The sequence below is a fragment of the Melanotaenia boesemani genome, chromosome 10, assembly GCF_017639745.1.
Source record: "Melanotaenia boesemani isolate fMelBoe1 chromosome 10, fMelBoe1.pri, whole genome shotgun sequence".
In the NCBI taxonomy this organism is placed as follows: domain Eukaryota; kingdom Metazoa; phylum Chordata; class Actinopteri; order Atheriniformes; family Melanotaeniidae; genus Melanotaenia; species Melanotaenia boesemani.
In genome coordinates, this window is record NC_055691.1 from 22,424,961 (window position 1) to 22,440,889 (window position 15,929).

Consider the following 15,929-nt stretch of genomic DNA (forward strand, 5'->3'; position numbering starts at 1 on the left):
CTTTTCTAGTGTTCTCTGAAATTAAAGTTTATTTATTTATTCATTTTCCCCACAGAGAAATAAATACAGAACAGAATGCATGCAGTGATTTCAAAATATATCACCAAAAGTTTGTTTAATGGTGTGGCTTTGACTCCATTTTTTACACCACCTTCTGTCCTGTTTGCAGCACACGTGTCAGAGTACACATCACAGCTGCATTACTGGGGAAAGTACAACTGTCCCCATCATTTTCCCTTGATGTGGACATCTCCAATATGAGTAAAGACAGTATTCAGGTGTATGATATTTAAAAGACAAAATGCTGTCTGTAGAGAATAGTTGACAGTGGGTGAACCCTGGGGGGGTTTTAACACTTGGGTGTTTTCATGTCTGGTTGTACTCATTAGCATCACAGACAGAAACATGTCCAGATCTGCAGCAGTAGTAGAGTCAGAGTTTCTACATTAGGTCCCAGGGCGAGGCTGCTCGTAATCTACAAACATTATCTGTCTTTATTTGGAAACCGTTCTTCTCTCCGTACACATGCTATCACACAGAATTTTTCTGGCACATATTGAGATACACACACATATTCGCACAGCCTCTAAACTCTCACAATCGGCCTCTCTCACACACTATAAATGGAGCTGGAATGTATGATGTGGACTCGTTGTGGCACAGACTAGTCCTACACCATTCAGCTGCTAATCCCCCTGGTTTAGGATTTGCTTTTACAGTTCGGTGTGGCAGGGACAGCACTCTAAAGTCACCCGTAAGAATCTCTCACCGACCTGTCATGATTTCCCAGGGGGAGAAATGTGAAGTGATGTGCCTGAGCGAGCTGAGTCATAATTAACGTCAGTGTTGATTGGTTGGGTCTCTTTCTTCTCGACACATTCCTGGTGATCTAACCACATTTTTATGCATGTCACGGGATTGCGAAACATGACAACAGGTGGATGGGGTGCTTTGGTAAAAGGCAGTTTATACAGCTGATTCTAGTGAGTGAAATGTCAAGGCCTGCGTCAGCAAAAGTGCTTACAGACAGAGCGTTCCTCTGGAGCCAACACAAGCGCTATCATTTCTTATCACTGTCTTTTGTCATGGCTTACATTTTTATTTTTTCCTCTTATTCATCACTATCAGGCCTCCCCTTCCTGAGAGCTCCATGGAAAAGATGAAGCGGTTCAAGCGACGTCTTAGTCAGACGCTACGAGGCAGCCACACCATCGACGAGTCTCTGTCTGAGCTGGCTGAGCAGATGACCATTGAAGAGAACGGCCTGAAGGACAGTGGTAAGCTTTCACAGCTTGTTTGTAAATGATGACTTGTGTAATGTGCTGTCCCAAGGTAGGTTTTTCATCTATATTCCCTTTTTGATTGCTTTCTTATTATAATCTACATTCTTTTACAAAACACAGGAATTTCTGGAGTGATTTAATGGCTCTAAAGGATAATGCTCTTTTTATCAGATTGGTATGCTTTATTCTTTAAAATGCTACAGGAATAACAAGCCTTGGCTTAATTTTCTGTTTCTAGAGGCTAACCAGAGGTGCAACGTGATGCACCATAAGGCATTTCCTCACATTTCCTCTATTAGAATTACTGCCTCATTGTATAAATTGATATATTTATAGTAACTTTTAAAAGATTGTATACATGTATATGTTCAGGGTTTCTCTGTGTGATCTTGCACTCAGGATCAGACTCTGTGAGCAAATAAAATTAAATCAAATGAATAAAAGGGGCAAAGTTGGGCATTATGTTATCAAACACAAACATAGATCTAGAATATTATATTTCCCACAAGATGAACAGATTATAATCTGACATAAAGCTAGCATAAATGAGTAAATTGGAGATTAAGTAAAGGCCAAATCAAACACAGCTGCTGCTATCAGTGAGGAAGGAAAGCTGAGAGTTACTTGGTTAGTTGGCTGTGTTTTGACACGAACTGATCGCTTATCTCAGACAGAACCTGTTCCAGAGCATGCTTCAGAAACAGAAAGGGATCGGAGATTATTCCTTTCAGCAGTCATCTTTCTCTGGAACAAGGCAATATCATCTTCATTTTCTAATTAATTAATTATTGTTTTTATTTTTTTTTTAAAAAGTTCGACATTGAAATTTCCTTCTGGGATAAATATTTTTTTAATGTCATTTAATTCATTTTGTTGCACAGGTCAAGGGTTTTATTTAAATATGACAGGACTATCATGGGTAGAAGACTAAGAACACTAAGACTGGAAAATGGACCTGAAACCAAGAGGTCTCATGACTTTTACCCAAAGGTGACTCTGATGTTTGCAAAGTTTATCTGAGAGCAAGAATCCATGTCCCACCTTCCTCCTACACAGTGACGTGAATTTGATTTAATAATCAAACACAACCAAGCATCTGCATAAAAATGTTTAAAAAAAAAAAAAAAGTTCACATCTGAGATGGTTTTTACTGGCTGAATTTGAATAGATTTCATTTATACAGCACTTCTTTTTACATTAAAATCCCTTTATTTATTTTTGTCCAAATCTGACCCATAATCTGAAAGTAAACAATTGACAGAGTTGATCATTTTGGGTTTCTACCAGCTGAAATCTGACAATTACAAGTGGGGAAACCCACTGTTCAAACTTTTTAAGCAGGGATAAAAACCCTTCTTCAAAACTTATTCCCTTTTAACTGTTAAAAAAATGTCTTCTTGTAAATTGCAGTTCTGTATTGACTCTCTTTATTTCACCATAAACTCATTGTTGTTGTGGTCTAACAGGCTCTGTAGTTGTTTATTATTCATCTGGATCCTGCTGAAGGTTTTGGCCTTTAAGGTGTCAAATAAAAACATGGGGGCACAGCAACTTATTTCTGGTGATATTCACAAAATCTGCAGGGAGCGAGGGAGAGCGCATGCCTCGGTGTGCTACCACATCGTTGCCATGGTGTTCAGGGTCTGGAAACATTTCTAGAGTTTCCATGACATTGCCACGGAGACTTGGATGACTCCAGCCAGCCATCTTCATTCATTTTCTGTGTTTTTATTTATTTATTTTTTAAGTTGTTAATGAGTCTTTTGCTTTTTAAATTTTTTTTTTCTGTTTTGACCACCAGGATTGACCTCACCCCCATTTTCCCCTTACCAGTCAGATTGTGTAAGCCCCCCCCCCCTTCTCGCCCCCTCCACTTTCTGAGAACTAACTGGGCTTTGTAAAAGGGCTTTTTGTGTAGTGATTAACACCAAGTTTGGCCAGAGGGGTCTGTGCTTGTTGAGTTTGGACACAGAATCATGGCGTGTATGTGTGTGTGAGAGGGAAAGATGGAGGGACGCGTCATATGGAGGGATTTTAGCAGCCTGTGCAACAGTAAGTAGAGTAGAGAAGAGGCATAATGGAGTAGCCAGATGAGATCTGATCTGAACTGTGCGATTGGGGAAAGCGTTCTGGTCCTGATCTGATTATGTAACACTCATATCACAGGCCAGCGGCGGCAGCAGCTGCCCAAAGATAAGTGAGAGGTGGCGTAAGGACTTGGATATCACATGGCTGTGTGATTTTCTGTTCATAAATGAATTCTAGGAAATGCTTTAGATATATCTAAGAAAGCTTATATGCTAGTGCATTAAGCAAAAAAGGGAAAAAAAGAACACAAATTTGGTTGCAATACGTCTGTGCTTCTCAGTCCCAATCTCTCTGCCCAGCATGTTGTCTGTGTTCGACTGCTTCAAAAACTCCTGGCTCATGTTGACGGGTCATTAACTGGCTTCTGCAGAACTTGAAAACAAGCCAATATGGTGATCCATTCACTTGAATCTGATATGTCGGAGCAGGGACACAATTAAAACATGTAGGTCAGATGATTGCAGGGACCAGAACTGGGAAACGCTGCGTTACAGGACATGCCGAAATGTTCTGAAGTTTCTGACGTCAAGGTTGTCAAAACTGTTGCTTAGTGAAACCTTGTTTTTATAACTTAACAAACACCCACTACACAATGAATCAGCTCCAAACGTCAGCTTGCATCAAGTAAGCTTTATGTTTGCATTAGGATTTATGTCAAATAAATGCACAGGATCAGCTGATCCTAGAAACTGAAAAACCAGACATATCAGTCATAAACAAATAAAAACATCCTTCTCTCTGATCCTTCTTTGTCAGAGACACTTTAATCTGTGTAATCCACACCTCTTCTTCTCTGAACCATATTCTCCTGAATTGCTACTTATGTTATGACTGAATTGCCACCGTCTTATACTGTCCCCCTTTCTGAGCTCAGTCTGTCTGGGGCTACATCTTCTCCCCAGTGACAGTGTTTTACAAGGTGCTGCTGAATACATAATAAATCTTTCACTGCTGTTAGCTATAGTTATGCTCTCAAACACATTATCTTCTGTTTGTCAGTAGAGCCTTTTATCAATCCAAGTTACACACCTGAGAATACAAGGCATTTGTTTACATGCTAGGCTTACTTCCCTATTTAACAGGACAGCAGTAACACAAGTCGAGAGAACATTTTACAATTATAGCTTTAGTGGGAGGCTGTAGGAGTGATGTGAACTTGAAGCGGATTAAGATTAGACTGAATAAAATCACACCAATGTGATGGAAACTGTGATGTTTTCATTAATTACTCTTCACTATAACCATCATTTTCTCTTCCTTGATTGTTTCTTTGAGATGTTGGTAGTATTCTTTGTTTTCAGCTCTGTTTTTGTTTGTTTCCACTCTGGGACTAAAAAAAAGTCCTCTGTCATAAACCTGTTAACTATTTGTTCAGCATACATTTTAACAATCTCACTAAGTCACAACAAGTTTTGCACACAAATCTATACAGGATAATGAGTTAAAACCTACGTCTTATGTAACTGATTGTTTTCCGCACTCTGGTGTTTGCATACCAGTGATGTAAATGTGACTACAACCACAACAGTGTAGTCTGTTCATGAAATTTATTTGGTGGGAAATACAACTATGCTGTTTTGTAAAGATGGAAATAAATGTGTGTATATATATATATATATATATATATATATATATAGAATTTGTGGAAAATTTGCACTTAGCTTTTTAGCTAACTTCATACAGTTAATAGCTTTTTATAGCTGTATATAAGCATTTTTCTGGAAGAAGAGATTTTGATATTAGTGCTATGGGGGAAATATTCATGGCGTTTAAGCCACTTTTACAGGGGCCTGGTTCAACATAAGTTTACACAATTTTCACCTGATGTGTTGAGTAACTTTTAGAGATCCAAAAAGATTTCATAGGAGTGTTCTTTACCCATCATTGAGCCTGTTGTGATCACTGATATGTACTTGGTTTGTAAGGCTGTTTTTTGTGCATCCATACTTTATATTTGTTTTGTTGACTCCAAAATCTTTAAGAAATTCTTTCTTCCTTTGCAGAGCCCATAGTGAGGAACGGCCGTCCTCCAACAGCCCACAGTGTCCACTCCTTTCTCCACCAATACACGGGCTCGTTTAAAAAGCCGCCATTACGACGGCCTCAGAGCGTCATTGGAGGAGGTCTTGGTTCTCTCATGGCCGTGCCTCGCAATGGCAGTCGTCTCGGTGAGACACAAATGCTGCACATAAGACACGTTTCATATTTGTCCTTCCTTTTTTTTTCTTGCTTCAAAAACAGAAATAGTGTTTGGGATTTCAGACCAGTGTAATTTAAATGTGACCAGAAGTGGAACATCTAAATCTCCTTAAACTGCTTGTAAAACTTTTGCCTTGTACATTTCTGTTGCATCAACTTGAGCCTGAAAACATACTGACAAATCATGCAACCCCACTACTAGCAAAGATACACATTATTATTTGCTGAAGAATCTCACTTGTTTTATACAGTCACACTAGTTTTTGTAAACAAACTCTTGATTTTGGACATTTCTAAGCAGGCCTTGTTTCTTGATGCAGACAATAATTAAATTTGCAACATTACCAAACATAAATATAGTCCCTAGAGAAAATGGAAATGTGGCTTTTTCTATGTATGAAATCTGAATTTGTTCATGCATAGGACAAATTACATTTGATGCATGAATTTTCCACATAAGGCACTGTGCCACTGACATACATAAAATCCATCTGTCAGATGTATTAAACCTTATTTACTACTTTTCTTGATTAGAACAAGAGCTGCCCTGTTTCCGTAGACCTGCTCCTTTCTTACCCTTTTTACCTCATCATCCTTTTCCTCTCTCTGTACTCTTTCTCCTCTCTAGATATTGTACACGAGAATATGAAGATGGGGTCAGATGGGGAGAGCGACCAGGCATCCGGGACATCTTCTGATGAGGTGCAGTCGCCCACGGGTGTTTGTCTGAGGAACAGAGGGGGCAGACGCATCTCTGCGGAGGTGAGATTTGTTTTCTGAATTTTCATGTCATTGATGTCCTTATATAGCCTGTCTACTTCATGACTCATTGATCTGTTGTAGGATGTGATTCACTTCTCACATTAACAAGTTCTGACGTGTGAATTAGTTTCAACGCCTTAACTCGTGCATTCGTACCTTGCTGAGTTATTCAACCATCTCTTTGTCAGGGAACGTATGTTTGGATGAATTTGCTCAAAGAGGCTGTATCGTCTCACTAAAGGTTTTCTTGTAGGAAGTGGATGCGGTGCTCGATGCTGTAACTCAGCGTGGGCGTATTTTCGAAGTGAATGCACCCAATTCCTCATCCGCTCAGATAATCTTTGCAGGACTCAAACACACATGCATTGCAATTCCACATATTGTTCTTTTGAGCACAGTTTTGAAATGTTTTTAAAAAGCTTTGGCAATTGTCATCACCTCTTCCCACACAAACCTCTTGTTTCAATGTGGTCACACAGTGCAAACATTACCATGGAAAGACACATCTGTAAATGCAAGACTCGCATAAAAAAGAGATTGATAATTTGGAATCCAAGCTTAGTGAGTTTTCATATTTTACGATCCCAGTTCCCAAAAAATCGGGATGCTGTGTGAAATGTAAATTAAACCACAATGCATTTACTTTAATCCAGTTCAAATTTATTTTTAGAGGACTCTAAACACAACACTGTTGACCAAAGTGCTAAACAATAAAACAAAATATAATTTAAAAACATATATCTATAAATCCACTAAAACCTAGGCCAAAATATCAACAGTCAAGAAATTATAAAATAAACAAAACAATAAATCCTTAAAAAACACAAAAGCATCACCTCAATTAGTGTTAAAAGCCAAAGAAAATAGTGTGTTTTAAGGAGAGTTTTAAAAACAAACAGTGAGGTGGCCTGTTTAATATTTAAAAGGCAGCTTGTTCCACAGCTTTGGTGCTGCCACAGCGAAAGCCCGATCCCCTCTAAGTTAAGGGCTGGAGCAGGTCAGATACATAGGGTGGTGCTAGACCATTCAAGGATTTTTATGTTAAAAGAAGGTTTTTTTTTTAAATGGACTCTAAAACCAACTGGAAGCCAATGAAGCAAAGCCAGAATAGGTGAGATGTGCTCTGACTTGCGGGTGCCCGCCAGCAAGCGAAGAGCTGCATTTTGGACCATCTGCAGACGAGAGAGAGCAGCAATTTGGCTAACCCAACATACAGCGCATTATAGTCTAACCTTGTTATAAAAGCGCGAAGGAGCCTAATAAAATGGCTTAATTTTTGTTAGCTGCCTAAGCTCAAAGAAACTGGACTTAATCACGCTGTTAATCTGATTGTCAACCTTTTTGCTCAGACTTTTAACAATAGGCTAAAAACAAAGTCACATAAACCCACGGTGCTTCAGATGTTTTCATAAAAGAAAATTTGCTTGGATGATGGTAGCATATTCAAAATGTGTATGCACTTTTCACCATTTGACGGAGCCTTCCCTTATGTGTAAGCTGCATGCAGTAGGCACTAGTGCAACCCCACACCAGAGATGCAGGCTTGTGTCCGCTGATAAGCTGGACCTGAATGGTCCTTCTCCTCTTTAGTCTGTTTGTGTCCATGGTTTCACAAAAGAATTTCAAATTGTGACTCATCTGGCCACAGAACAGTTTTCCGCTTTTCCTCAGATTATTTTTAATGAGCTTTGGCCCAGAGAAGACAGTGGCATTTCTGGATGATGTTCACATATGGTATCTTCTTTGCATGATAGAGCTTTATCCTCCTTTGGAGTGGACAGTGAACTGTGTTCACAGTGATATCTGGAAGTGTTCTTAAGCCCATGCAGGGATTTCCAGTAGAGAATCATGCCCATCTTTAATGCTTTGACCTTCAGCCTTGTCCTTTATGCACAGAGATTCCTTCTAATTCTCAGACTTCTTCTGACTCTATAGATGGATGGATCTTCAAAGTTTTCACAATTTGACATTGAGGAACATTTTTCTTTGATTGTTCCACAGTGTTTAGCCACGCTTTGTCCCTTTTCCTCTCTGAAATGTTTGTACTCAGTCATGTTACTGACCTGTTGCAAAGAAGAAGAAATCTTTATTTATTTAAAATTATTTGTCTGCTTTTGACCCATCACTAGTTAAAATGACTTGGAGCAGTGGGCAGCCATATTCCAGCCCATAGTGGTTCACCTTCCTTGCTAGTCCAATGACTTGGTCCTATGTCCTCCTTCCCAAGTCCACTTCTCTAACGTCTAGGCCACCATTCCTCAATGAACTTAATCTGTTGTCAAATGTTCTTTTAGTTTGTGTGTTTTGCCAGCTTTTCCAACTTTAGCTAGCCTTTTTCCAAACTTTGAGTTGTATTAATGTCATCAAATTAAAAATGAGGTAATATTTTGAAGATAAAATGATCAAATATCTGTCTCCATGTTTAATATGTTGTTTATATTCTATTGGTAAAATTATGTATTTTTGAGATTTGCAAACAATTGCTTTCAGTGTTTATTTACATTTTACACAACATCCCATTTTTTTCAAACTGGGGCTGTAAATGAAGTAAATTTCTGCTACTCCCAGTATATAAAATAAAAAAAGGCTATAAGATAAGCCACTGTGGAGTTTAAATATTATACCAGTCACTATAAAATCACTATGTAAATCTTTTAGAATTTATTTTCATTCATTTAACTAGTATTCTCTTGGCTGGAGGAGGTTTGACAGACAGGAAAGAGAGGGAAAGAGACCAAGTTTGAGTGCAGGACATTTGAACCTGCAACACTAAACCTGAGAAGAGGAGCAGAGTTTCGAAAGGAAGAACAATGTATTTCAGAGCAGAGTTTAGAAAGAGAGCAATATGATATTTGAATGTGAAAACAAGAAATTTTGCTCTCAAATGAAACAATTACGCTCTTGATTAAATAAAAGGAAATATCCTCATACTTTCACACCTTAAATGATGCGTGTATCTCTTAACCTCTCTTTGCAGCAAAGCAAGGAATTGGATTCTTGAGTTCATCTAGGAGCCAATGCAACATATGGGTTGCTCCTGCACACATCGTGTGTGGAAAGTGCCAGGGCCTTAATGGGCTAACTGATGCTAATACGATTTAAGGGACAAACACCTGACATATCAGGAGCCAGAACAAATGATAGTTCACTAACACACACACACACACACACACACACACACACACACGGTTAAATCTTTGTATTTGATGTCCATATCTTACCAGTGAGCTGTGTTGCATGCTACCTGCTGGGCGAACGTAGGAGAAAATGTTGTATGATTAAAGAACCTTCACTTCCCTCCTACGTCTCATTGGTTACTTTGGTTGCAGAGCTGTTGGGGATTTACAAGCACATGGTAGCATCTGCACAGACGCAGCAAACATGCATAACTGTATGAGGTGAAAAAAAAGATAAAACTTTCAAAAAGTGGTTAAGCAGCATTCTTCATTTCGGGCTGCACACACAGATAAATGACACATCACCGGGCTGTGTTGTCTATGTGTGTCTAAGCACACACCCACTTCCTATGACTGTTTCACAACTATAAAAAGTTGATTTTGACTTAAGCACATTTCTACTGATTCTGGCAGCTCACAAACACTGAGGATTGTTTTTATGAGTAGTGGGATTAACTGCAGGCTTGTTGTTGATGAAGTGATCCAACGGTAAAATTATTACACGGCCTTTGTCTTTGTTTTCTTTCGGCTGCTGTGACACTCAGAGTGGGGACAGCAGAAGAGGAAAAGTAGCAGGAAAAGTGAGAGCATCTCTGTTTGTGATCAGGCAGTGGGTCGCCCTTGTCTCGCTGCAGTGGAAGCAGTGCCGTTTTGGGATTACATCACAAGGATTAGTGTAATACCGTCCAGATGGGACCCCGTTGTAACAGATTAGACCGACTTGATTGGACAACCGGAGGAGGGTGGGATGGAAGCAAAGATCAGGTGACATCAGTTGTTCTGAGGACCCATGGCCAATCCTGGCAGTACACGCAGAAACCACAGGGCAGCAGAGATGTAATGTTTTTCAGAAACGTAAACATAGCAACATGTGAACAAACTGAGTATCTGTCATTTATTTAGCTACAAATAATGATTTGTTTTTAATCTGCTTTCAGTCATTTGAGCCACAGCGTTTAGGAAATGGTGAAAAATATTAGTTGACACAATTTTCTGAAGTGCTTATTTGTGTTTTACCATTCTGTCCACAGTTTATAAGATTAACAAAAAAGTCTACAGCAAGTGAAATTTTTTTTAAATTTTTTTATAAGGAAATAGTCAAATAATAGATTTTAAATTAAAATGTGGTTTTGCCGCAATTAAGAAAAAAAAGTAGATAATTTCAGCTTTACAGCAACGTTCACTGATAAATGTGATATTCAGTATATAGACCCATACACCAATGCAGACTTTGACTAAATTCAAAGAAATATTTAGAAGCTGTGCTCTAAATATGACCTCTTTATACCATTAAATCCGTCGGGTTATGTTCCGCTGCAATTTCACCTCCTTCAACTTAGTTATGTAATGAGGAAAAAGATAATCACTTCCTTTAAGCTGACAACATGTCTAAATGTGTCAGCTGGAAACAACCATGCAGGTAAAGCATAACTTTCATATTCGACTAAAAGGCGGAAGGTCAGTTGACTTGTCCAAGAAGCAGTCGCCTTCATTTACCGATTTATTAACGTGCAAGCGTGTGTTGAAATTCCAAAAAGTTCAAAGTTGCATATTAGGTGGGGTGTAGATGTCCAATCTTACCTCAGACAGGGGGGAAGTAGAGTTAAAGCAGTGAGAGGCCGGATTAACCAGTGATCTAACAAATGGAAGAAGTGCATGATGGGAAGAATACAGATGTTGTGCTGTGAGAGATTTGGATTTTTATGCAACAAGCCATTAGGATCACTGCTTTCTCCTTTTGTACACTAAAGAAAAACTTTACCCTGATCTTTTTTTAAGGGGGCTCCACAGACGACCTTTATTATAACCCAGCATGAGCTCATCACTGTATAAAATCATGTTTCATGTGTTTTTTGCACTTTGTTGACTAATAAGATCTGAAGGAGACTTCTTCTTACAGATTCCTCTGATTTTTGTTGTTTATTATTGGTGTTTATTCAGAGTACATTTTTTGATGACAATGTGACTCCCCTTGAACTAGGTTACATGTTTGTAATGATATGTGTGTGTAGGACTTGAACAAACGCCTGTCCCTGCCTGCTGATATCCGGATTCCTGATGGTTACCTGCAGAAACTACAGCTGAGCAGCCCAACCTTCGACCAGCCGCTGAGCCGACGATCCCGCAGAGCATCACTGGTGAGGAGGAAGAGGATAGTTTGAGAAATTAGATTTAAGAGAGAAAGAAAATTAAGAAACAAAAAGATGATGAGTGATTTTGGACTATCAGGGCTGGAGAACTTAAAAATAAGCAGCATTTACACAAATTACAAAGTAAAAAGGGTTCATTCAGTTAATTCATTTAACTGAATAGAAAGTAGAGCTTTTACAGGTAACGGACAAAAAAATATATTCTGTTATTTTGACAATTTTATTCATTTGGGGCATTTTTGTAACTAGTTCCCTTGTCTCAGCCTCTCAGATGTGGTGACTTTCTCTTTTTCTGTGATTTTATTGGAATTTACTTGAAGCTTGGGAAATTGATGCTTTATCCACTATTTTCTCTTGTTAAACTATTAGAATTTTTGTCCAGTTATAAAAGTATACCTTTTTTTAAGTACTTAATTGCACAAAAAAACTGTTGGCAGGATTTCATGAGTTATATTAATCATTGTAATTGCAGCATTTTATGAAACAAACATTAATAGTTACCACAGATCAGTGCACATCAAATACTATGAGATGGTTAGAACTCTGACTATTAGTAGTTGATGTAAGTAATGCAGTCAACATCACCTATCACCTTTTGTGTAATCATTTTTAATTGGTGCTTAGATTTGAGTGGCTTTGTATAGTATATTTTAGAATCTGATGTGAGAAAAAACTTGTTTCAGACAAATCTCAAAAAGTAGGTTACACGGTTACTCATACAGAAAACCTTGTCAATGATTTTGTTCACAAGCTTTAGACTTTGCACAAGTATCATCAGTGAGAATCAATGTTTCTCTGACAACAGTGTGTAGCAAACTGCATGATGTTAGGCTATCCAAAACAAACTCTGCTCACTCTTTAGCACAAAAACTGCAACAATTAACTTAGCTAAGAAACATTAGTAGGAACCAGATGAAGGTTAAAGCTTGTTCTTTGGACATATGAGACCAAAATAAATTTTAACATTTGAAATAGAGTCCAGTATGTTTGCACTGAACGGTTTCGGGAGCACCGCCAGCTTGAATTTATTATTTTCTCAATGAAGCACTGAGGTGGGACATTGAAGCGATGCTGGACAGGGGTGTACTTGGTTCTGATGTCTGCAGTAGGTAGGATAGTAAAAGTCTTAAACTACTTGTATGATTGTACAGGTTTTCTTGTCAACATCTGACTGGAAAGTGATTTAAATGAAAGACATGACGGGGATACAGAAACAGAGGAGTCAGAGAGAGAAGCTGCACAATGATAAAGATAGCTGAGAACAGAAGTGAGAGGTCATGCTTTGCCTCTACACTGACTAATCTCATCCCCTTAAGCCTGTTGTCATGCAGCCTATCATTCACTTTGTCAGCAGTCTTAGTAATTGGTTTGTTATTTTGGTTTAAAAGTACATCTATCAAAAGCAGAACAGAGGAGTAACGCTCTGCCTCACTCAGTCGAGCTCATTTGCATATATGCTCTCCTGTGAAGTTGTTTATTTAAGCTCTGAATGGCATGGCGCATGTGTTCGAGACTCCAGCCTTTCAGCTCAGCAGGCCGGTCTTCATCATGCCTCATATTTTCTGCCCTCAGCTGTTGCAGAAGCTTTTTCTTCTTACTACTTTTTCCTTTCAAATGAGCATTACATCTAAATAGTTAGATAGCGGGAATGTGTTCAGCTTCTCTGTGGTTTTGGAGGGTTTTTTTTTTTTAACCCCTGAAGCTCTAAAAGAAATCCTTGATTTGGTGAATTCCCACAGTGATAAATAAAGAAATGCAGCAAATCCATCACTTTAAAAAATCATTGAGACAAGCTTTTTTTCACCTTTAAAGATAGTAAACAAATTGGCACACCTGTATTTCTCTTTATATTAATCCTGCTTTGTGGACAATGTCTGCTATCACTTAGTCTTCTCATAAACAAGCATATTGAAAAAGCCAAAGGCTGGCAGTCTTTTGTCACAACAGATTAGCTATGATTGTGGTATGGGTGTTTGACCTCCTTACATCCCTCTCTCTGATGCTCCACAGCTGTCATAAGGATTTGTTGTGGTGTCTGTAAGCTTGTCAGTGCTAATAAAGATGTTGTCCAATTTAATGCTGTTTGTCCTTTTCTTTCCTCCAGTCAGAAATTGGTTTTGGGAAGCTGGAGACCTACATTAAACTGGACAAACTTGGGGAGGTACGTGCAACTGTCAACCTTGACTTCCTCTCTCATCTCCCAGGTGTTAATGTTCTCATCGTGTAGCAATTAAACACAGTTGCAGATTTTAGTTTGACCTTTCCAGCATCTGAAACTTTTTCCCTTCTCATCCTGATCTCCAGGGTACGTATGCAACAGTTTTCAAAGGGAGGAGTAAGCTGACGGACAACCTTGTGGCACTGAAGGAGATCAGACTTGAGCATGAGGAGGGGGCACCGTGCACAGCTATTCGAGAAGGTAAGACACTTTGGAGCTTCATAGTCAATAAGTAATGCTATTTAGTCACCAGGCAGTTACTAAAATCCCATCCTCCAAGAAAAAGGAGTAGTTAATATGGGATGGAGAATGAGTGTAAGTGTACAAAGTGGGGCGGTACAGTAATGTTGCTTCACCTTTAAATCACCTTTTCAGAAACCTGAATCGCATAAATCTAGCTCAGGTGGACTCACTGTTTGGAGTTCATGTTTATGCAACATTAATAGTTCAGACGTGCATGTGGCAAATCTAATTAATCATGCAGGCTTCATCCACATGTTTACCAGGATAAAACTGGAATTTGTGGAAGCTTTGCTTGGAGAAGATGTACTAAATTGACCTGTTAAAACACTAAATTCCAAGTGAATGTGGGGGAAGTTTTGTTTTCAGGTTAGTTAGGTTAATGTGACCTTATAAGAAAAGTCAAATTTGGAACATGCAGTCTTTTTTTTTTGGATTTGAGTTCAAACCTTGAAGACACCAGAGAAGGAAACTCAAAATGTCCAATTTGTCCTTTTATTTTTTTTATTTTTATTTTTTCTTGTTCTTAGTGTCTCTATTGAAGGACCTGAAACATGCCAACATTGTGACGCTGCACGACATCGTCCACACAGACAAGTCGCTCACACTGGTTTTTGAATACCTGGTGAGACCGGCTGAAACTCTGCAGTCACCTTGTTCATGACTCACTTGTTGTTCTCTTTAGGGACCCTACAATGAATCTATTTCACATCATTATTATTCATGGCCCTCTGCAAAGTAGACACTGTTTACCAACTGCTGTAGTTTCTGTGCTTGTTGCCTCTTTTCTCTAACACTGTCCTTTTCATCCAGGACAAAGACCTTAAGCAGTACATGGATGACTGCGGGAACATCCTGAGCATGCAGAATGTCAAGGTGAGTCTCCGCAGGCGGCTTGTTGGCCCAGACACCTTCATCAACTGGGACGACTTTTTAGCTGCTGGTGTCAGAGCTAGTCACACTGTTTGTGTGCCCCCTGCTGGTGAAATGTAAACCCTAAAGACATAAATAAAAAGTCCAACCATACCCTCACTTTTCCAAAGAAATCTGCATTTGTTGTAACATGGCTCTTTAAAAAGAAGAGTAAAATTGCAAAATTCTGATTAAGATTGTTAATATAGAGTCTCAACCATAAACAATAATCTTTAATAGACTATTGTGCATTGAATTAACACATTTAGTTCCCCTAAAATGGGGTTTAAATGTAGTTCGTGATGCTGGATATTTGTTTTAATAAGGTCAAAATCTCTTTTTGTAGATTTTTCTTTTTCAGATTTTGCGAGGTTTGGCCTACTGTCACAGACGGAAGGTTCTCCACAGAGACCTGAAGCCCCAAAATCTGCTCATCAATGACAGAGGAGAGCTCAAACTGGCTGACTTTGGTAAAACCAAAACAAAATTACAAAAATTATTTATACATATAAATTTAAGATTATAAATAATATCATACTATCATACTTTTGACAAGCAGTAATGTACTATTCGGCTGGAAGCTTAAATATGTGACACAAAAGAGCCATTTCAATAAATATTTTGCAGTTTAAATAACTTTTTTACACTTCTCTAAACATGTTTTTTAAATGTGTTTTTCCTTTGCACGTTTCTGCTCCACAGGCCTGGCAAGGGCCAAGTCTGTGCCCACTAAAACATACTCTAATGAGGTGGTAACGCTTTGGTATCGGCCTCCCGATGTGCTGCTGGGCTCCTCTGAGTATTCCACGCAGATAGACATGTGGTGAGTGGGCCTCGCTCAGTGGGTGTCATTACATCTGTTCCAGCCTCTATTTAAGTCCATATGCTTAAACAGTGGAGA

General features: G+C 38.7%; 1 protein-coding gene across 1 annotated transcript in view; it reads left to right on the forward strand.

The window, feature by feature from the left end:
• The window catches only part of LOC121647963 (cyclin-dependent kinase 17-like), a 28,485-nt gene that overhangs the window by 9,811 nt on the left and 2,745 nt on the right, over positions 1 to 15,929 (forward strand). The window contains exons 2-11 of the mRNA XM_041997815.1: positions 1,129 to 1,277; positions 5,375 to 5,539; positions 6,199 to 6,332; positions 11,521 to 11,646; positions 13,763 to 13,819; positions 13,963 to 14,077; positions 14,647 to 14,741; positions 14,930 to 14,992; positions 15,375 to 15,498; positions 15,731 to 15,851. Of these exons, the coding sequence (XP_041853749.1) occupies positions 1,151 to 1,277; positions 5,375 to 5,539; positions 6,199 to 6,332; positions 11,521 to 11,646; positions 13,763 to 13,819; positions 13,963 to 14,077; positions 14,647 to 14,741; positions 14,930 to 14,992; positions 15,375 to 15,498; positions 15,731 to 15,851 (1,127 nt within the window). The 5' untranslated portion in view covers positions 1,129 to 1,150. The remainder of the gene's footprint in view (positions 1 to 1,128; positions 1,278 to 5,374; positions 5,540 to 6,198; positions 6,333 to 11,520; positions 11,647 to 13,762; positions 13,820 to 13,962; positions 14,078 to 14,646; positions 14,742 to 14,929; positions 14,993 to 15,374; positions 15,499 to 15,730; positions 15,852 to 15,929) is intronic.